The sequence below is a fragment of the Camelus dromedarius genome, chromosome 9 (assembly GCF_036321535.1).
Source record: "Camelus dromedarius isolate mCamDro1 chromosome 9, mCamDro1.pat, whole genome shotgun sequence".
Taxonomy (NCBI): Eukaryota; Metazoa; Chordata; class Mammalia; order Artiodactyla; family Camelidae; genus Camelus; species Camelus dromedarius.
In genome coordinates, this window is record NC_087444.1 from 66,203,823 (window position 1) to 66,226,755 (window position 22,933).

General features: G+C 41.0%; 1 protein-coding gene and 1 long non-coding RNA gene across 2 annotated transcripts in view; one reads left to right on the top strand and one right to left on the bottom strand.

Moving 5' to 3' along the window:
* Nucleotides 1-8,290, top strand: part of ZNF568 (zinc finger protein 568) — a 102,591-nt gene extending 94,301 nt beyond the window's left edge. The window contains exon 6 of the mRNA XM_064489605.1: nt 3,058-8,290. Coding sequence (XP_064345675.1) covers nt 3,058-3,993 — 936 coding nt within the window. The 3' untranslated portion in view covers nt 3,994-8,290. The remainder of the gene's footprint in view (nt 1-3,057) is intronic.
* LOC135322116 (uncharacterized) lies at nt 1,941-20,394 on the bottom strand. Its single transcript, XR_010382424.1, has 4 exons — nt 20,092-20,394; nt 19,726-19,798; nt 18,353-18,427; nt 1,941-2,816 (listed from the first exon to the last, which is right to left on the bottom strand). It is a non-coding gene; the product is annotated as an uncharacterized LOC135322116 (long non-coding RNA).
* Between the last annotated feature and the right edge of the window lie 2,539 nt (nt 20,395-22,933).

Here is a 22,933-nt window from a genome sequence, read left to right on the forward strand (position 1 = left end):
CCTCTAAGGTCCATAATTATGATTCCAGTCCATGCTTTTTGCAGGTTTTTTTTTTTTTCTGACAGATTGTTTTTCCAAAATATTTGAAGTAATAGCATCTTCTGATATCTGATGTCTGGAACTTCCCATACAACATAAAAAGCCATTATTTTACCAGTCACTTATAGAACTTGCATAGTACTCTTCTCCCAAGGACAAAATCAGAGCATCCCCAGTGTAAGTGGCATTTTCATTAGATCCCACAGACAGACCATGTGTTAGTCACAGAAGAACTTCTCTGCTCACCAGTTGTGCCAGGGTTATTCATGTTTCCAGGCTTCCCAGCTGTTTATCTTTTCTGCATCCTGCTCTGGGCCAGTCCAGCCACCCAGGACCATAACAAGAGCAAGGGGGATAGCCCAAGCAGCGGGGTGCCTGCCTAAAGCTCTGACACCTTACACTGAGCACCTGGAGAACAAGCATCTCCTTATCTCAGAGCAGCCCTTCTTGGTATCTGAGTAGTTAACTGTCCAGTGTCAGAAGGCCAGCAAATTGTGGGACTAGGATTCACACCCGAGCATTCTGGCTCTAGAATGTGTTGTCACAATACCATACAATCTCTTGTAAGTGGTTGCCATAGTATCCTTGATTTCCACTGGCATTTTCTCAGGATTACATAAGATTTTTATTGTGTAAAACTGTCGGTACTCTAGGAGACGGGTGCAGGCACATGCGCAGACGTACTCTTAATGGTGCTGGCTTGTTTATGCTTCGCTGCCACAGGCGTGAGGAGTGATGTAGGGAGAGCACGTTGAAGCTGGGCAGAAGACACCTCCGTCACCAGTTAAATAATTAAAAGCTATTTAGTGATGTGGAGTGATATCTCTGCATCTCAGGTCACTCTCCTAAGCTCATCATCGTCAGCACGTTTCTCTTTATTTCCATCTGAATTCCCTTCATCTGGGGATTAGATTATTTAACGTGAACTGAACTGTATGCTGGGGATTGGAATTGGTTATATCATGGAGAGTAAAATAAACATTCGGTTAGTTCTAGGCCATTTGGGGAGAAGTTATACCGGTAGATAAACTGATGAACAAATATGTAATTCCATAATTGAGGAAAAGATTGAGGGCAAAGAACAGGATACATGACAGAAAATAAGATACTTAGAATGAGAGGAGCTGGCCATGCAGAGATCCTGGAACAGAGAACGTTCATGGAGGATGAAACATTTCCTGAAAGGGTCTAAGATGAGACAGTCATTGGCATTTTGTGGGAGTCAAATGGAGGCCAGTAGAGTGGGCTCATGCTGCGTGAAGGTGAGAGCTCTTCAAATGAAGGTGAGCAGGGAAGCAGGGTCCAGATACTGGAGAGAAGGAGGGACAGATGTGTGGTAAGGCAAGTAGGGGCCGAATGTTGACTGTCGAATCTAGGTACTGGGAACATGGTGGTTCACTGTCCAATTCTTGTTATTTTTCTGTTCCTTTGAAAGGTTTCATAATAATGTTGGGAAATAGATAAAATGGCATGTGGTTAAGTGCACTGCAAAAAAAAAATAGTGATGTGGGTCTTGTTTTGTAAAGAGTGGTCTCTTGAGTTGGCATTTGAATTGAGGTCAGAATGAAGTCATTGAATGAGCCGTAGTGATATCTCAGGGGAGACATTTGCAGGCAGAGACTCTGAGGGAGAGGCGTACTTGGCACATGTGAACATCCAGCTGGTCAAGGAGCTGGAGCAGTCAGCTACGGGGAGGAGACAGGCATTGAGGTCAGAAAGAGGTAGTGCAGGACAAGTTCAGGGAAGGCCCTGTAGACCACATCAGGGTTTTGACTTTTACTTTGTATGAGAAGGAAATCCAGTGGATGTTTTTGATCAGAAGACTGGCAGGATCTGACTTATTTTAGCAAGAACATCCTGACTACTGTGTTGGCTGTGGGGTGACAGGGGCAACAGTGGAAGCAGGGAGATGCATGAGGATAGTGTTTTGTTAATCTTGGTGAGGGATGGCTTTGGACAAAGTGACTCCACTAGAGTTAGTAGCAGAGAGAAGGAGGCAAAGTCTGGCTCTATTTGAGGCTGCACGTGAGAGGACTGCTGTTAGATACAACGTCCTGCTCCTTTAGATTCCCGTTTACTTAGTCTTTGGTGGTTCCTGGACATCAGATGTTCTATTTTATTTATTTATTTTTTAGATTCCACATGTGAATAATGTCATATGGTATTTTTCTATTTCCGGCCACTTCTCATAGAATGATGATCTTTAGGTCCATACGTGTTGCTGCAAATGGCATTTTTTTTTTTTTTCATGGCTGAGTAGTGTCTGGAAATCGTATTTTTTAACAGGGTCCCCAGCTGACTCAGATTCTCACCAGAGATGAAAGAATCACTTCCTTCACAAGCTCCCTTCACCTTCTTTATTATTTTCCCAATTCCCCTTTTTTCAAATTGCAGTGCAGTGTTAAGAGCTATTTAAATTATTCGCTGTTTCTAGTTTGTTATTCCTACCTTAGAACTTTTCCTTCTTCTGCAACATGAAAATACTGTTTTCCTTCTTGTTATCCTACAGGTTGGAAGTCCAGAAGAGAAGCTAAGAATTTCTCTCTAAAGGAGGAGAGCTATGAAATTCAGTCTTTGCAACCGGAAGTAACAGAAAGACCTACACGTTCTCACCTTGAGTGCACCAGGGTCAGGAGTAACAGAGAGGTCAAGTGCCGCGTGGAGAGGCTGCCGGAGGAGCGTTTTAGACAAGCCGTAATAGCCTCTAGAGAAAGGTTCGCTTCCATCCAGCGCACAGATCGTAGAGCACCTCGGGCAGTTCATGCTGGAGCCAAATCCTGTGAATCCAAGGAATGTAATGAGGCTTTCAGGTGCCAGCCACACCGCAGTCGACAGGGAGGACGTCGTCATAAGGAAAAAGGCTCTAAATGTGGAGAATGTGGGAAAGCCTTTAGTAGTAGGTCAGACTTGGTTAAGCATCAGAGAATTCATGGAAGCAAAAAAAGTAATGAGAATAAGAAATGTGCCTTTCTTCGTGACTCTGAAATGACTAAATCTCAGAGCATTAATACTGCTGAGAAACCTCATAAATGTAAGGAGTGTGGGAAAGGCTTTCATTCTAGCTCACAACTTAGAAAACATCAAAGGATTCACGTAGGTGAGAAACCGTATAAATGCACGGAGTGTGGGAAGGCCTTTCCATCTACCTCACAACTTAATTTACACCAGAGAATCCATACTGATGAGAAATACTATGAATGTAAGGAATGCGGGAAAGCCTTTACCCGTCCCTCGCACCTTTTTCGACATCAGAGAATCCATACTGGTGAGAAACCCCATAAATGCAAGGAATGTGGGAAAGCTTTCCGTTACGACACACAACTTAGTCTTCATCAGATAATTCACACTGGTGAGAGACGCTACGAGTGTAAGGAATGTGGCAAGGTTTACAGCTGCGCCTCACAACTGAATCTCCATCAAAGAATTCACACCGGTGAGAAACCTCATAAATGTAAGGAATGTGGGAAAGCTTTCGTCTCCGATTCACACCTTGTTCGCCATCAGAGTGTCCATACCGGGGAGAAGCCATATAAGTGTAAGGAATGTGGGAAGGCCTTTCGCCGGGGCTCAGAACTTTCTCGACACCAGAGAGCTCACTCTGGGGAGAAACCCTATAAATGCAGGGAATGTAAAATGGCCTTTACTTGTAGCACAGAACTGATTCGACATCAAAAAGTTCACACGGGTGAGAGACCTCATAAATGTAAGGAATGTGGGAAGGCTTTTATTCGAAGGTCAGAGCTCACTCATCATGCGAGAAGTCATACGGGCGAAAAGCCCTATGAGTGTAAGGAGTGCGGGAAGGCCTTTGGTCGGGGCTCGGAACTGAATCGACACCAGAAAACTCACTCGGGTAAGAAACCCTATGAATGTAAGGACTGTGGGAAGGCCTTCATTCGTGGCTCACACCTCAGTCAACATCAGAGAATTCATACCGGACAGAGGAGTGAATGAAGAAATGTACCCAGAATGAAGGCCCAGAATTTGGCACCTGAAAATTCATATTAGTAAATCATAAAACCCCATCTGATTATAAGGAATGATTATAAGGAAGCATTTAGAGAGAACTGTTTACTCAGTATCAGAGTTCTTATGTGGATGTGAGGCCTTCTTTATTTAGGGGCCAGAGTTTGACATTTATTACTGATGAGAAACCACCTAAATGTTAAGAATTAGGAGGGGTTTGCATTTCACAGTTTATCAGACGTCAGAGTTCAACTGGTGAAAAAGTAGAAAACACTCCACGAATATAAGGGAAGTGGGAGGACTTATTATTAGGAAGATAGTGAATGTGTTAGAGACATGAATCGTTCAAACTTAACATCAAGTCATTAGCCCTCAGGGGAAATCAGAGGATTCATAAGACAAATACATATGTGGGACACCAATTTGCTTCAGTTAACAAGTTATTCATCTGATAATTCGTACTAAAGGAAGGCTACATTAATGTTAAAAACGCAGATTGTTCCATTCCACTCAATTCTTGTCAAGCATTTGCAAGCTCATTCTCTAAAATTAACCTGAACTGAATCAGAGTTGGAGAAGATTTAACCAATATTTAGTGTTTTCTTGCCTTCATCATTATAACTCATTTTTATAGGGCCACTTACTTAATTTTCTCACTTATAAGCTTAATTTTCTCACTTATAAGCTAGTAGTATTAGCACCATGTTTCTTAGTAGCATTGTGTACATAGTATCCCTTAGAATAGTGTCTGGCTCATACTGAACGTTTAAATAAGAGCTGCTTTATTGTTACTTTTTTTCATAATTGTGTATGTCAAGATGAGAGGAAGGCCGCATGTGTGCAGTGACTATATCAACACCTTACCTCATCTCTTTGAGGGATGTCAGCTCTTTCTGGAGAAAAATTAAAAACTGAAGCTTTCATTCACATGTTGCCCCTTTCCCTGTCAGGGGGTTCATCATGTAAAGAACCCCAGCAGAATGGAAGTGGGTTGCTGTGAGGTCAGGGGGAAGATTTAGATGATTTTTTTTTTTTTTAAACCTTCCAAAAAACAGACATGCCACAATCTCTTACCTCTTTTCTGGAGAATTAGGAAATAAAGCCTTAGCCAAAATCCATTTCTCCACAGAGAAATTTAAAAGATGCCTATCGTTTTATATTAAAAAGGAAATCCAAGCAAATTATCATTACTAATGAATGACAGAAACAACTTCAGTTGAAATCTGTAGCAAGCAACCAGAGCATGACTCTAGGAGAATTTAACTTCAGTATATGTAGAAACGGACAATTAAAAGCCAGGATGCATCCTCACTTCACTGTACTTGGTACACTACTTGGAACAGTTCCTCGTAGGTTCCCAGAGAAGATTTGTTGATCAGAGGAATGAGAGAGTGACTGAACACGCATTCAACTCTAGTATGTTGAAGTACTCTAACAAAGTGGAGAGCCCCCCCCCGCAAAAAAAAAACACCTTGAAAACTTTTGAAATGAAAAAGATTGCAACCTGCAAAGAAAAAACTCAAGCTTCGTAAGTGAGAAAGGATACGTAACTACAAAAATGAAGATCAAGAAATAAGGTGGTGTCAATATGGTGGACACTTGGTTGCCTGGCCATTGGTGTTCACCATTCGCCCTTTGCCAGGCTTGCCTGCTACCCACCTAAGTCTACGTGCAGGATGCTTGCCCTCCTAACGGCTTTGCATATGTGAAACAGCCCTGGCCACAGAAGATCTAAGCAAAGCTCTGCACGTGAGCTTCAGTTAAATTTTCTTTACTAACAATGTAAAAGGAAATCTTCCTACACACAGGATGCACGCCTGTACGTCTGTGGGATAACGTGGGTTGTGGCCATTTTGAAGCCAGAGGAGGCAGAAGCTGAGGTTGGCACAAGCAATAGATGGGAATTACCTGTGTCCTTGACATTGTTGAGCTGATGAAACAACTCAGAATTGCCCTGTGCCTGGACTTGTGCTAAATAAGAAATTTTATGCTTACCTAAGTTTATATTCACTTTATAGAATATATCTGAGTCCTGGAAAATAATATTTTCATATTTCACATTTTCATATTTCACATTTATTCAACTTTAGTAGGATGAGAAAATGTTCATATTCAGCTTTTTATAGTATATATGAAATTATGGAAAAAGCATTTTCTTAAGTATTTTCTTAAACATATATGTGGATATATATGCACAACTTCGATTTGGTAAGATGTGGGAAATGCTTGTTTACATTCAGCATTTTATAATGTATGTTTATATTCAGTTTTTTATAGTATGTCTGAAATCCAGGAAAAATATTTTTCTGAGCATAGTTAAGAACCAAGAAGAAAGTGATTAAAGAGCTACACTATATAATTCCTCTTATACTAGAGTATCTTACAGATAAAATCTTCTAAGTCTTTAAGATACAGAGTATCAGCCATGAGGCCAGCAGAACCCTTATACCACATTTGGAAAAGGACAGCTTCCAGGTCAAATCAGCTATAAAAATAATCCATTGTACTCATAATGAATATTCCAATTAAAATAGCAAGTCAAATCTAGCAGCCCTTTAGAAGAAAATAGGGTTTTTTAAATCCAGAATAAAATGGTTCATTATCTGACCTGTCAGATTATAAGAAATGTGTAAGTGTAGCATTGCACATTGAAAACTAGACACTAAAATAACTTACTGAAAGTAGTAAACTGTTACAGCGCATGTGTGTTCAGGGGCTGTGATGTCACTGTTCTGGTCCATTTAATCACACCTCATGGTCTAGACATTCATAGCATTTGGAATAGTCACCATCCAGTGGGTTCCAGCTTTGCCCCATGCTTTAGAATACATACTTTAAGTAAGTTTAATGTAAACATGTATTATGTGATTAAATTGGCCATAGCTAACTATCAGTCAATCCATTGGAAGGAAGTTTATAACAAAAATTTGAGCATTTTTTAAAAGAGGGAAGTGATTACCAAATTTTTTCTACACTGGTATATTTATTCTTAAGTCTGTTCTTGAAAGTTGTACATAGTATTCTACGGGAACATGTGCCCTTTAGAAGACTTGAAAAACTTTAAAAGCCAGGTAAAACTAGGTGTACTTGGTTTTGTTACAATCTTTAACATTTGTTGAATTGTAAATGTCATATAACATGTTTTACCAGAAATAAGAGGTGTACTGCAAAGGTTTAAACAGGAAGGAAAAAAGAAAAGAAAAGCAGTCCATACTTATTCCCTGAAGTGCCAGTGTCAAAACCCTCCCATGCTTTTTCCATATTCTCATCCCCACACCAGGGATGTTTGTTGGTGATCGGGTCCTGGTGGGGAGGGTGTAGCTCGAATGGGGTTGTGCTGACAGGCTGAAGCACAGCCGCCTTTTCTCACTTGGTAACACTCCACGGCCTGCCTTCCCACTGGAACCTACAGACGTAACCATTTAGCTTTCATCACTGACCTAAGAGAGACAAACCATTATACATGCAGTCCATTCTACCAATGAGAGTTATTTTTACAAATTGTACAAAACAATTTTACTGTACATGTTGGTGTTTCTGTAAAGTGGATGGATTCCTAACGGTTGGATTCCCTGCCTTACAACATAGCACATTTAAAATGTAATAATTAATGTCCTATTTTCTGAAACTCGCCATTAACCTCTACAGGATTTTATGTCCATTTGTAGCAGCTTCAACCAGGACTGAACTTTTGTTAAGTTGAGGGGTGGGGGGAAATGTGCCTTCAATTTGCATTTTCCTAGCTGCCAGTGAGGGTGAGCATCTTATCTACCATGCCTGAGAGTCATTTAAATTGTATTTCTATGACTTGCTTGTTTTTATCCATTCATTTTATAATTGGAGTAGTTTTTGAAGCAATTTGTAGAAACTTTAGGAAATTGTTTTGTCAGGTCGTGGTTTGTTTTCTTAGTCTAGCATGTATTTCCTTTATATGACAAAAGGAGTCAAACTTTATTGTGAAAGACCAGATAATAAGTACTTTAGGGTTTGTGGTCATACTCTGCCTTCCTAATGTGAAAACACGTAGTACATAAACCAGGGGTCATTTTGCCATCCCTGCCCCCGGCCCCAGCAGACTGTCCAGAGACATTTCCGGTTGTCACTATAAAGGGAGGTGCTGCTGGCGTCGGGGATGCTGCTAAACACCCTCCCCACACCCCGCTCCCTGCCCCACCTCCAGCAGAATTATCTGGTCCAGGATGTCAGCAGTCCTGAGGTTGAGAAATCCTGATCTGTAAGCAAGTGGGCGTGGCTGTGTTCCAATAAAACTGATTCACAAAAACGAGCGACAGGCCACATTTGGGCCACAGGCTGTAGTTTGTTGACTCCCATTTTATCTTTTTGCTATGTGGTATCTAGTTTTTGGTTTTATTCCTGAATTGTCTTTCATCTCATTTTTCCAAGTTCTGTTTTATGCTTTTAAACCTTGACTAAAATAGAGAAAAGCAGTAGCACCTGTGTAACTACTGCCTAGTAATTAGGCATCTTACTGTCTTTGACTAATGTTTTATAACGTAAGTTAAGTCATCTCAGAAACAGGTGAAGTGTTTTCCCTTCGGTCCTGCTCTTCTCCCTGGGTCTGCGGAAGCTGAATAAAATCAGTACTTAGGGGGAGGGTACAGCTCAGTGGCAGGGTGCGTGCCTAGCACGCACAAGGTACCGGGTTCAATCCGCAGTGCCTCCATCAAAATAAACCTAATCTCCCCCCCCCACACACACACACACACAAACAAATACTTAGATGTACACATAGAGACCCGTATTACTAGGTACCACCTAAGTAACAAGCAGTGACACATCTTTCCGTAATTTGCATTGACAGTACGTAGGATATAAAACTACTGAAAAATACCAATCTCATTCTTTTACCTGCTCTGCTGTATTTTTATGCAGTTATTCACTGATGTCTCTACTGGTAAAATAGAATGGATTGTATCTGCAATTTTTCTCTATTTTAAGAAGCAAGGGATTTAATAAAGGATATTTTAGAACTTGAAGCAAGTTTCAGGAGGCCAAAAAATTTGGCCCGCAGAACCCAGGAAAAAGTAGTAAAGATAAAGGCCCAGATGTACCTCAGATGCTCTAATCGAGGCTCAGGTGCACTGCTCCTTGAACAGTACTTGAACCCAGTACTGCTCACAGAAACCTGCTGCTGCCACTGCCACCAGCTGCACGTCACCCACTGTTCTGGGGAATGGATGCCAGCAATTCCACAGCCGCCTCAGGGGAACCAGTCACTCTGCCACTGTGGCGCCTGTCCCTCCATGTGCTGCCCCCACCCCGCTGCTCACTTCCTCCACTTCCAGTGTTCCGGGGGTGCCTGGGAGAACCTTAGCGAATTGCATGCCCAGCTACAGTGGAGTCCGGGTGAGTGTGTGGCTTGTAATGAGTAATCACAACTTGGGGAGATGACAAGGCAGATTCATTCTTACCAGACACTGTCCCATTAAGTCTACTTGGGTGGAACATGTACTTTCTCTGACCCCAAATGAAATAATAGGCAGACTGTGCCCTGACTTTGAGGCCAGTGAAGAAAGCAAATGCGTAAGCGTTGTTTACAGGTGGGGCTTCTCGCCTCCCCTGAGCTCAGGCGTGTTGGAGGGTGAGGAAGAAGGCTGATGAGGAAAGAGGACAGGTGGCTTCTGCTGCTCCTGTCCTCTTAGCTCCCAGCTTGCGGTCCCTGGTTTCTAATTGATTTGTGGATGGAGCTTAAGTATTAGAAAAAGAGATCAAGTTCCTGTTTGCATGATAATGCACAGTAACCCTGGCATACCACTCTCTGCACTTGGCTGGTTCTCTGCTGGGGTGCTTTTGTCAAGTTATTTGGAGACCCTCAGTATGTAGCATAGATCTGTTCAGTTATCTTTTGGCATTCTTTTTTCTAATTTGTGTCTACTTCAGTAGTCTTTTCATAAACTTTTTCTAAATAATATTTATTTAATCTGTTAATGTAATATATCACTGTTAAATGTTTCTTCATGATTAGATTCAGAATATGCATCTTTGACATTTATGAATTTTTGAAAGAAACTCATATCCCTTCAGGCATATGAGGAGGACATGATGTGACTGTCCTATTACTGGTGATGGTAACTTTCATCACCTGATTAAGGTGGGGCTCTCCGAGTTTCGCTACTGGAAAGAATATTTTTCTCTTTGTAATTAATATATAATCTATAAGGAGATGCTTTTTTTTTCCTTGAAGAAAAAAAAGGAATTTTATTCGAGCCAAACTGACCTTTCTGATCCTATCTTCATACTTGTCTTTGTAGGGGATGCTTTTACTTTATATTTTTTAATGTTTTATTTATTATTGTATCATTTTATTTATTTTTTGTTGGGGGAAGTAATTAGGTTTATTTCTTTTGGGGGGGGTCCTGGGGATTGAACCCAGGACCCTGCGCATGCTAAGCATGTGCCCTACCACTTGAGCTATACCCTCCCCCCAGGGGATGCTTTTAGATTAATAATTATTCTCCATTAAAAGTTTAATAGCCCTTGATGATTTTATGATAGTCATATCCTTTATGATTCTAACTCTTCCGAAGTTGGTTGAAATTTGTTTCATGGCTCAGAATATTCTCAATCTGTATAAAAGTTCTGTGCTTGCTTGAAAAAATGCCCACCCATTGAATCACTATTCATGAGCTTCCCAGGTTGCTTCTAAAGGTTGTACAAAGAACCATCAGTTCAAAGAATGTATTTAGAACAGATCCTAATTGACCTGTTAACTGTTGATGAAAGTGATAACACATATCCTGTTACATAAATGTTGTTATTACTTCAACAGTTGATAGTATATTTTCAGTAACGTTTTATTGTGGAATTGTCTCTGGTTTCAGACCTTGTCCCCTAGGAGGAGAGAAATCCGAAGTGGAAATGTGTTCTGTTTGCCAACATTTGAGAGGGAAACGCGCAAGTAGGGATAGAAACCAACCGTAAACCATTACCCATGGTTTTGATTGCTTTTAAAGATAACTTAGCACATTGCGGAAAACATTGTGACAGTTACAATGGAAGTTTGACAAAGCGAGGAGGGGCCACAGAAGGTAACTAAACAAGGAGCAGAACGACCAGAGAAGTAAAGAGACATACTAGTGATTACATCACAGTCCTTATTTCTGGTTTCTCCCTAAAGCCCTGTTAAAATGATAAAATATAGAAATCAAAAGAATAGAGAGATGACATTTTTTTCTGTTATTTCAAGATTTTGGAAGATAGAAAGCATGAGAGAATATCGACCAATACCACAACCTTGGAACCTTAAAAGAAGTCTTGGAAAAAAAATAACCTCAGAAAAGTGAGATTAATTTTGTACCACAAAATACCAGAAAGGCCCTGCCAGCAATCCCATGTCTGCACAGTGGTGACAGCAGAGGCAGGACAGTCCCAAAAATTTCAATGGAGGAAAACCTTTCTCTCTGACCAGAGGAACTGTTTCCAAGAACATACGGGAAATTCTGTTGCTTTCTACCTTTTTACTTCTTGGCCCTAGAGGGTCACAAACACATGGCAGAATAGAAAAGCAAACTGTCTTATCTTTCTACCAGAAGTCAGGGAGGAGTGATCTCTGATTAGGTAAAAAATATCCAAGTGAAAATTTTAGAACTGAGAAATATGAAAATGAGGAAGTTTCACCCTATGGGCTCAAAATCAGAATGAAGATGGCAGAGGAAAGATTAAGTGAAGGTGATTGATGCAAATGTTCTAATCTGTGTAAAAACAAAAAAAAAAATGATCAAGAACTTCTGGTTTTGGTGCTGACATGTGAAATGCTTGGAAATCATCACTTCCATCTCAAAACAAGAAAAAGCTGGACAAGTTGAAAATCAACAACTTTTCTCGGACAGATCAGAAGACAGGCTGCAGATCTATCCACTCTCCTGAAATCTAGAGACACAGGGGAACTCGGACACAGTCAAGATCTGTTTACCTGGATCAGAGCAGACTTCTGAACAAACATTATCAGGGATAAAGAGGGGCCCAACAAAGATAGAAAGGCAGTTTCCAAGAAGATAATCCTAAATGTGCATGCACTTGACAGAGAACATCAAAATACATGAGGCAAAAACTAGAAGACTGACTGAAAGAAACCAAAGATCTAAATAAATGGAAATATAATCCAAATTCATATATTAGGACACTCAATATTGTGAGGAGGTCAGTTGTTCCAGACTTGACCTGTAGATTCAATACAATCTCAGGTACACCAGAAGATTATTTTGTAGATATCAAAATTATTCTAAAGTTTATGTGGAAAAGTAAAATCCCCAGAATAACCAACATAATAAAGAGGAAGAATAAGTTTATGTGGCTCACATATTTTCAAGATTTATTCTAAAGTAATCAAGACCACATGGTATTTAAGAATAGACATATATCAGTTGAACAGACTAGACAGCCCAGAAATGGACCCCTACAGTCAACAGATCTTTGACAAAGCAGCAAAGATAATTTAATAAAGAAAAGATAGTCTTTAAAAAAAATGGTTTTGGAAAAACTGGATGTATATATTTTAAAAAGATCCCAGACACAGACCTTATGTTACAGAAAAACTAACTCAAAATGATCATAGATCTCAATGTCAAAATTTAAAACTAACGCATACTGAAGAAAACAGGAAAAAATGTACACGACCTTGGGTTTGACAATGGATTTTTAAGTACGTCAATAACACGATCCATGAAAAGAAACAATTCTAAGTTGGACTCTCAAATTTAAAATTTCTGCTCTATCCGATACGCTGTAAAGAGAATGAAAAATAATTCAGAGAAAATAGTTGCAAAACACATCTGATAAAGGATTGTATACAAAGGGAACCTTAAAACTCAACAAACCCAACAAAAACCAATTTAAAAATGGGCAAAAGATGTAAGTAAACAACTCACCAAAGAAAACACACAGATGGCAAATAAACACAAAACACACTCCACGTTTTCCCTGTCATTATAGTATTCCAAAGTAAAACAATGGGACTGTGTACACTTGTTAGAATGGCTGATGTCCCCAGACAGACAATACTAACTGCTGGCAATACTAACATGGGAGCAACAGAACTCATACCACTGGTGAGAATAGAAAATGATAGAGCCACTTAGAGTTTCTCACAAAACTAAGCATTATTTTACCATATGATTCAGCAATTGCATTAATTTTTACCCAATAAAAGTTGAAAACTGATGTCTACACAAGAACTTGCAGCTGAATATTTAGTCACTTTATACATATCTGCCAGAAGGCTGGAAGCAAAAAGGATACCCCTCCACGTGTGAATGGATAAGCAAACTGTGACACATCTTTTTGAAAAGGAATGTTATTTGGCAATAAAAAGAAATTAATTACCAAGTTATGAAAAGACATAGCAACATACAATTCCTCTCAGTCAAAGAAGCCAGTCTGAGAAAAGATATCCCTACTGTGTAATTCTAATTTTATGCCATTCTGGAAAATGCAAAACCATGGAAATGGTTAATAGGTAAGTGGTTGCCAGGAGTTGAAGGACGGGGCTTTGGGGGGAGTTGACTAAGTGAAGCACAGGAGATTTTTTTTAGGGTGATGAAACTGTTCTGTGTGATACTTTAACAGTGAATCAAGACAAGCATTTGCCAAACCCACAGAACTTTACAGCACAAAGAGTAAACCTTAGTGTATAAGAACTTTCAAATATTTGAGAGGTTAGTTGATCCCAAGATGGAATACATAGTGTGATAAAATAATCTAAATGTGTTGCATAGTGTCGTGATTGTTAAGTTTAGCAAATCCATTATAGCAGACATTATAGTGAGATTTGTAATTATCATAAAATTGTTCTTACTTCAGCATTTATGTTGTTTGAACTGAGTGATTAAGGAATTTGTGGTTTTGTTGACAGTGTTCTTCAGTTTGCACATTCAAATGTATTGGCTCTCTTGGCAAAAGCAATTAAAGAAAAATCCCAGAATGGGACCTGATCAAACTTAAAAGCTTTTGCACAGCAAAGGAAACCATAAACAAAATAAAAAGACTAACCTACAGAATGAGAGAAAATATTTTTGAACAATAAGACCAACAAGGGATTAATTTCCAAAATATACAAACTCAGTATCCAAAAAAAAAAAAAAAAAACCCTTAAAAAAACACACACATACACACAAGCCAATGAAAAAACAGGCAGAAGGCCTAAAACGGTATCTCTCCAAAGACATACAGTTGGCCAACCAGCACATGAATAAATGCTCAACATCGCTGATTAGAGAAATGCAAATCAAAACTACAGTGATGTATTACCTCACACCAGTCAGAATGGCCATCAATAAAAAGTCCACAAATGATAAATGCTGGAGAGGCTGTGGAGAAAAGGGACCCCTCCTACACAGCTGGTGGGAATATAATTTGGTAGAGCCACTATGGAGGACAGTATGGAGGTTCCTTAAAAAACTAAAAAAAGATTTACCAGAGGATCCAGCAATCCCACTCCTAGGCACATATCCAGAGATAACAAGAACTGATTCAGAAAGTTATAGGCACTCTAGTGTTCATAGCAGCACTGTTTACAACAGCCAAGACATGGAAGCCACCTAAATGTCCATCGACAGATGGAAAGATAAAGATGTGATGTGCATACACAATGGATTACTACTCAGCCATAAAAAAAGAAAATATTGCCATTCACAGCAGGGTGGGTGGGTGTAGAAAATATCACACTAAGTGAGGTAAGTCAGAGAAAGACAAATGTGTTGTATGTGGAATCTAAAAACTACAAATGAATTTTTTGCAAAATGGAAATAGATTCACAGACATAGAAAGCAAACTTATGGTTATCAAAGAGGAAAGGGAAGCGGGGATAGGGATAAATCAGGAGTTTGGGAATAACAGATACACACCACTATGTATAAAACAGGTAAGCAACGAGGATTTACTGTACAGCACAAGGAACTATATTCAACACCTTTTAATAACCTATAGTGGAAAATAATTTGAAAATATACATAACTGAACCACTTTGCTGTACACCTGAAACTAACACAACATTGTAAAAAACATTGGCGCTCTAACAAATGCAGGTGAGAGAATCCTCGGTTTATGTGAAGCATTAAAATCACTTTAATTCTGAAGAAAAGGCCCTCCCAGTTGTTGACTTCTAAAAAAATCTATTGAGTGAAGCCTGTGTCTTTCTTGATCACAGTTTTTAACGTCTCTTTGTGATGGTTAATTTTGTGTGTCGATATGCCTGGGCCATGGTGCCCAGAAACTTTGTTAAATGTTGTTCTGGTTCTGCTGGGTCTCAGGGTCCACATGGCAGAGCCACTTGTGTGGCAGCCTGGACTGGCTGCAGAGCCTTCTCTTTTTCTGGGCCCCACCTGAAAACTGCCAGCTTTCAGGTCACCGGGTAGATGGCCACAGTAGCACACTGTTGGGCTGCACCCCACAAGCCTGCAAGTGTTGTAGTGGCCCAGCCTCAAGACCGAAGAAAGAGCCTGGAGGCAGCGACAGAGACACCCATGGTTTATAGGACGGGGGATCCTACACAGACGGCGAGCAGGACGTGACAGCAGTCTTTGCTACTTGGGGAAGGAGGCTGCCACTTACAGGGTGAACTGACATCAGGTTGGCTCATCAGTTACCAGGGAAACCAGCAGCTGGGGCACATCCTGCACAGCCCCTCAGATTAATCACCGTCACGAGGGCAGATGTCTCCCTTTAATAAACTAGCGGGTGGAGCCGTTCCGGCCTGAGGACTGGAGCAATCACAAGCTGGGGCAGGAGGCAAACATGTTCGTGTGAATAGGGTGCAGGTGAAGAAGGGACTGGTTGAGCAGGGGATGCACAAAAAGCAAGAACCGCCATCTTGAGCGTTTGTTCTCCATACCCTGCACGACCCTTACAATTCTGGTCCACCCCTCTTCCGAGATGTCCCCGGGGCCCCGTGTCGAGAGGCGCACTGCAACCAGATGCCACAGACGCAACAGTGACAACAGCAGCTAAAGAGTATCAGGAATCCAAGAGGCGGACAAGCTTCGTAGCCAGGTGCTTACCGGGTCAGTTCTCACGAAGTCCAGGGGAGGACGACAAACAGCACCTCACTGCAGACCCAGCGATCAAACTCATTTCACAGTGAGGCCGCCATGGTCGCCCAGTCCGCAGATTCCCTCCCCTGACTAGGGACGAAATGTAAGATGTTTGACAGGCCCCATACAAGGGGGACCAAGCCCATTAAGCAGAATACAAGCAGCAGCAGCACTGTGAGACACACCACCCTGCCTGCGGCTCTGGCCTGACCCACAGCAGCGCACCGCCTGTCCCCGCTCAGCCCCGCAGCCTCCCCGAATACCGGAGATGAGCTAGAACAGAGCCCAGGGTTAATACTGGTGCCTCTCCAGTAAGGGGCTCGGACTAATTAGCTTAGGAGTCTTAAGTGGGTCCAAGTAGAAGACAGGTGAAATCTGTAAACCCCTTTCTAATCCTATTCCCCGTGAGGCGGCAAACCCAAATCTGCCGGCATTGACCTGCCAGTCCCAGGGCCATTTTATAATGTGTTCCCCTGGGGGTAGATCCTGTGTCAGGAGCAAAGGTGAGCTACTCTCCTGACCGGTGGTTGGCAGTGGTCCTCCAGTGGTCCACAGCTGATCTCGGGATTGTGCTGGTTAGTTTTCTCTGGGTGCACACGGCGCAGGCACTGCTCCGGGGACGTTCAGTTACAGTCCACAGGGCTTGAGTTGGCCTCCTGGCCTGTATGTTGAGAGATTGGGTTTCCGTTTCAATTGTTGTTTAAACAGTCCATTCATCCTTTCCATTAGCCCGGCAGCAGCGGGGTCGCGAAGCAGGTGGAAATGTCAGTGTGTGTCACTTTTAATCAGCCCCTTCCTGAACTTCATGGTCGGTAAAGTGGATTCCCTGGTCACCATGGACGTCCGTGGCGGCCCTGTATGTCACGCACAGCTTTCCCAGACCTGTAGATTTTGGCGTTGCTGGCCGACTTGGGTGGGCCTTTAGGAATGTCTCCCACCTGTTGTAACGTGCTGCAGACTGCACACCGCTGTGGTCATCACACTGCAGCGTTGCTCTGCCCCTTCCACAGCCACAGCCAGAAGCCCAAATACACTCATTATCTTGCCTTTGCCACAGGCCCCAACCAAACCCTTTGAGTAACTGACCACGTCCAATTCACAAGCCTGTCCCTGAGTTAATACCCCTAAAGCCTGTGTCTGTAATTGTCCAGGGGGAAGGGGTCAGGGATATGCTTGTATTTTGTAGGTAACCCAGGTCCTTGTGTTTTCTCCGTACTCATCAGCCATCCACGGGCAGTCAGATGAGCTGCAAGCATGGGGCGGCTACCTTTTTCTTGCTTATACTTGAGAGCTTTGAGGACACTGTGCTAAGTGAAATAAGCCAGCCAGAAGGACAAATACTGTGTGATTCTACTTACACGATCTGTCTAAAGTAGTCAGATTCATAAAAGCAGAAAGTACAACGGCAGTTACCAGGGGCGGGGAGAGGGGAGCAGGAAATAGGGAGCTGTTTTTTAATGGATAGAGTTTTGTATGATGAAGAGAGTCTGGAGATTGGTTGTGTAACAATGAATACACTTAACTCTGCTGAACCATACACATAAAAACAGTTAAGATGGTAAATTTTATGTTATGTATACTTTACCATAATTAAAAATTATTTTTAAAAATTTCACCATTCAGAACTTTACAATGAAATAATACTTTGAACTGCTTATTATGTCAACTAAAACAATTCTATTCAAAAAGCTCAAACTGTTCCTCAGTGTTTACACCATGTGCTTATGTTCTAAGGTAATAAATGCAAATGTATTCATTTATGCTCCCACACTGTTTTGGGGGGAGAAAGTGTTTGGAGAGCCAAACACTCTCCAAACCTTAGCCTTAGTCAGGTATGTTTCCAGGAGCAGCTACTTTTTCACTGAAGTATAGTCGATTTACAAGGTGTATTAATTTCTGGTGTACAGCACAGTGATTCAGTTATACATGTCCATATATTCCTTTTCATATTCTTTTCCATTATAGGCTATTACAAGGTATTGAATATAGTTTTAAAATGGAAAGAGACCCTGAGGTTAACAGGATATCATCAATATAACGCAAGACAAAGACCTCTTGTGGTGGTCAGATGCCACAGGGCCCCCCATGCTAGTGGACTGTCACCTCCCGATCACTCCTGCGACTTCCTGTCCCCCACCCTTACTTCCCGACATCTCCACGCTTAAGGGAGTTTCCTCGGCCCCCTGGCTGGCTGGCCAATTTCTGGGCTGCACCCCGCTAGCCTGCAAGCCTTGAGACCAAAGAAAGAGCCCCAAGATGGGGGACAGAGACACAGTGGTTTAACAGATGGGGGATCTTACACGTCTGAAGCGAGGTCCTGGAGCGACACCCCACTGTGCGCGGCAGGCAATGGCGGAGCATGGTGGCAGCCTTTGCTATTCAGGAAAGAAGGAGGCTACCGTTTATAGAGGGAACTGACATCAGGTTGGCTCATCAGTTACCAGGGAAACCAGCAGCTGGGGCACGTCCCTCACAGCCTCTCAGATTAACCACCATCAGGAGGGCAGACGTCTCCTTTTAATAAATTAGCGGGCAGAGCTGTTCTGGCCTGAGGACCAAAACAATCTCTAGCTGGGGCAGGAGGCAAACACGTTCACGTGAGTAGGGTGCAGCTGCGGGAGGGACTGGTCGAGCAGAGGGAGCACAAAGAGCAAGAACAGCCACCCTGAGTGCCCTGAGCACACTCATAGCTAATGCGCCAATGCCTCCAAAGTCCAAAGAGGCCCTCCAGGCACTGTGCCTCTTTTCTGGTTCTAGGAGGGGTCAGAGGCAGCTCTTCCTTCACCCTAGGAAGGACATCTTGACAAGCCCCACACCACTGGACTTCTAAAGTCTTCACTAAGGTAGAAAGCCCTTAGGCATTTTTTAGATTTATTTCCCACCCTCTGACACACAAACATGTCACCAATAATAACTCTGGAGTAGTTGCAACTTCTTGCTTTTTGCTAAATCCAATCAGCAAAAACGTCATTTTGTTCATTTTGCTTAGAAGAAGAAAGAGCCAGGTGTGTGATTATATACCAGTTCATGAGCTGTGGCCAAAGGTTTGGCTGGATGGCCAGGGTCTTGGAAGGAATATGACTGGAAAACTGAGGACAAGGAGGTCTGGATAAGAGGTTTGCAGGTGGCCCCCTCTGAACGGGTGAAAAATGTGCAGATAGTTGTGTCCCATGTGAATGTTCACCAAAGGGCGATCTCAGCAGAGAAGCGGTCTAGTAAGTGGAGAGTATGACCTGTTCTGTGGGCACCAGTCAGCCTCTTTCCCCAGTCACTCTTGTCAGTACTCGATGGGCTCACAAAGTGGCCACGGTGGCAGGGATGGAGGCTATGCACGGGCTCAGCAACACGGACTCCCACTCACCAAGACCGACCTGGCTACAACCTCTGCCGGTGCCAGGTGCCCAACCTGCCAGCAGCAGAGACCATCAGTTCTCAACATGGTATCATTCCCTGGGGGTGATCAGCCAGTTGTCTGGTGGCAGGTTGATCACACTGGACGGCTTCTGTCATGGAAGGGGCAGCATTTTGTTCTCACTGTAACAGATACTTTGAACACGAATTTGCCTTCTGTGCACACAATGCTTCTGTTAAAACTACCATGCATGGACTTAGAAAATGCATTATGAATCACCATAGTGTCCCGCACAGCATCGCCTCTGATCAAGGAACTCACTTTCCAGGAAAGGAAGTGCAGCAGTGGGTCCAGGCTCACAAAGTTCTCTGGTCTTACCACCGTCCTGAAGCACCTGTGTGACAGAACAGTGGGATGGCCTTTTGAAGACTCAATTGCAAAACTGACACAACATTGTAAACTGACTATACTTCAATGAAAAGAAAAAAAAATATATATATATATATAAAAGACTCGAATACAGCGCCAGATAGGAGGTGATGCATGATGCTCTCCATCAGTGTCCAAATACACAGTGCTGTTTTCCAACAGGATTCACTGGTCCAGGGGCAGAAATAGGAGTGGAACCCCTCACTATTACCCCTAGTGTCCCAAGAACAATTTTGCTTCCATTTCCTGTGAACTTACTCTCTGTTGGCCTAGAGATCTTAGTTCCAAAGTGAGGAATGCTTCCACTAGGAATCATAACAATGATTCCACTGATCTGGAAGTGAAAATTATGATGATTAACCTGGTTGTTGTAAGAAAAAAGAGCATTCTCGTAATATCCTGTCAGGAAATTGAATTATTTCATATCTCAACATTTTATATGTACATATAATTTGACCTTCCAATTTCACCCCTAATAGTTTTAAATTTTAATGGTTTACTTTAATGAAAAAAAAGAAAACAAATATAGGTATGTATATGCATGACTGGGACATTGTGCTGTACACCAGAAATTGACACATTGTAACTGATGGTACTTCAATAATAATAAAAAAAATTTCTTAATAGAATGTTGCAGTTGTCATTGGTCAAGAAATTTTTTAATGGTTTAAAATTTAAAAGTCAATAAATAACCAAAAAGCATATAACTAAAAGACTGTCTATGCTGTGATTCATCTGTGCAACAGAATACCATGTAACTCTTACAGTAATGAAGTATATTCATATGCAGTGATTTTTACAAATACAATGACACTGCACTGATATTTTCTAACAGGGTACCCAAGAAAATTTTAATAGTGGCTGCCTCTGGGATGGGAGCTATAGAAGGTCTCACCTGATGGGGAGGGTAATAGCTCAGTGGTAGAGCATATGCTTAGCATGCATGAGATCCTGGGTTCAATCTCCAGTATCTCCATTAAAAAAAAAAATCTCATGTGCCATAGAGATTTACATTTCATCATGGACCGTTTCATTTTATTTTAAAGTTTTACCAAATGCAAGTGTATTTTTTATTTTTTCAAGGAAAACACTCATTTTCAAAAGCAGTTTTGCTACTATGTAAGGACCCGTGCAACTAACAGCATGCCTAAAGCTGGATTTTTTTTGCTTTCATCTCAAGGAAACCCATGCAGAAGATGTGGCCTGAAGATGTTCACTTTAAAATTACTGAAATAGTAAAATATTTGAAACTATAATTAACACTGCTCTATGTAATATATGAAAGTTTTTGATGGAGTAAATCCTAAGAGTTCTCATCACAAGAAAAAAAAATTCTATTTCTTTAATTTTGTTTCTATATGAGATGATAGATATTCACTAAGCATGATAATCATGTCATGATGTAAGTCAAATCATTATGTTGTACACCCTAGACTTATACAGTGCTGTATGTCAATTATATCTCAATAAAATTGGAAAAAATAAGTAACTATATCTAAACTTAAAATGTTAGCAAAACAATAAACACCATAATACAGTTATAACATAAGCCACCTTGAGAGAAAATAAATCCAACATTTATAAATGTATAATACCTGGAATGATCAATATCTGGATTATTTTAAGAATCCTGAAAAAAATCAATGAGATAAGCTAAAAAGAAATACAGAAAATGCATGAATAAAAATGCACCTTAAGGGAAACATGACTGGTCAATAAACACATAGGAAAAAATGTGATCAATTCACTTATAATCAGGGAAATACAGACACATATCCAGTAACCGAAGGGATTCAAAATTGGTACAATGATGGAGCTACAAACTGGCACTATGTGAAACAACGTATCTTCTTGATGTATCTTTGAGAGTCTTGACTCTCTAAAGAAACAGGAAGATACACAAAATGGTATTCAATATAGAATTTTTATTACAATGAAAAATCATTTATGTCTTAATCACTGTTTAATAGAATATTTAAGCATGTTTAATATATACATTATCAAGGACCAAGCGGGAATCTTTTCAATGAGATAGAAAAGCGCCAGCCCTCCACCCAGCCAGGGAGCTGCCTTGACTAGGACATAAGCTGCAAAGGAAAGTGCCCTTCCTCACCCGTTCCCGGCACGCTCACTCACCAGAATATCTGAAATGACATCCTTGAAGACATGCATTGTGGTTCTGGTAGCATCTACCAAAGTGGTTCACATTCTATTAAAAGATATTTGGAGTGAGACTTGCACGATGAAGTTTGAGATACACTGTGTTCAACGAAAATTTCTTTAATATATCTTTCGACAAGCTGATAAAGTGTACGTAGATTTCCCCCAAAGTAAATTTTTATCCTTTGTTTCATTTATACTTTTTCCCAAGAAATCTTTTTTTTCCCCCAAATATCATCAAGGACTAGTATTCCCTGAAACAAATTTGTGGGGAGTGTTGGGTTAAGGCCTTAAGCAATGCTAAACACAGGTCTTCTGGAGATCTCTAGTGCTTGGGAAAGGCAAAACACTGACCTGTTAGTGAAGACTGATTTTCTAAATTCAACTACTTAGAATTATGAAGAATAGAATCTTCATAAATGAAGCTGGTCTAGATTTGGATTTTTAGGAGCTATCTTCATCTAGTTTTGCTCAGGATTACTTCAGCTGTGCAAAATTAATAGGTAAAAGCCCACTGAGGATTATGTATTTCTTAAGGCTTTTTACATGTACGACTATCATATTTTTTTCCTTAAATAGGAATTTCACACACACCCACATTTGTCTGTTGGTCCTTCTGGGTCTTAGAGCAGAGTCAACTGTGATAACACATTCTTAGAGAAGAAAATGTTTTCCTCTATATTTTTACAGGTATTGGAATACACACAGTACATATAAATAGTGTTAGCCTATAATTAAAGGAAAAATTTCTTGATAATCTGTAACTATGTCACTATCATTGTTAACGCTCTAAATGTATGATGTTTTATTTTCTTTTCCTCAATTTGACCTGCCAAGACATAGTTATTAACATTTGGAGCAAATCTACTAGTATCTAGTCTCTTAAATTCTATTGTACTTTGCTTCTCTTGTGTTGGTTTTATTTAGCTCTGTTTCTAGT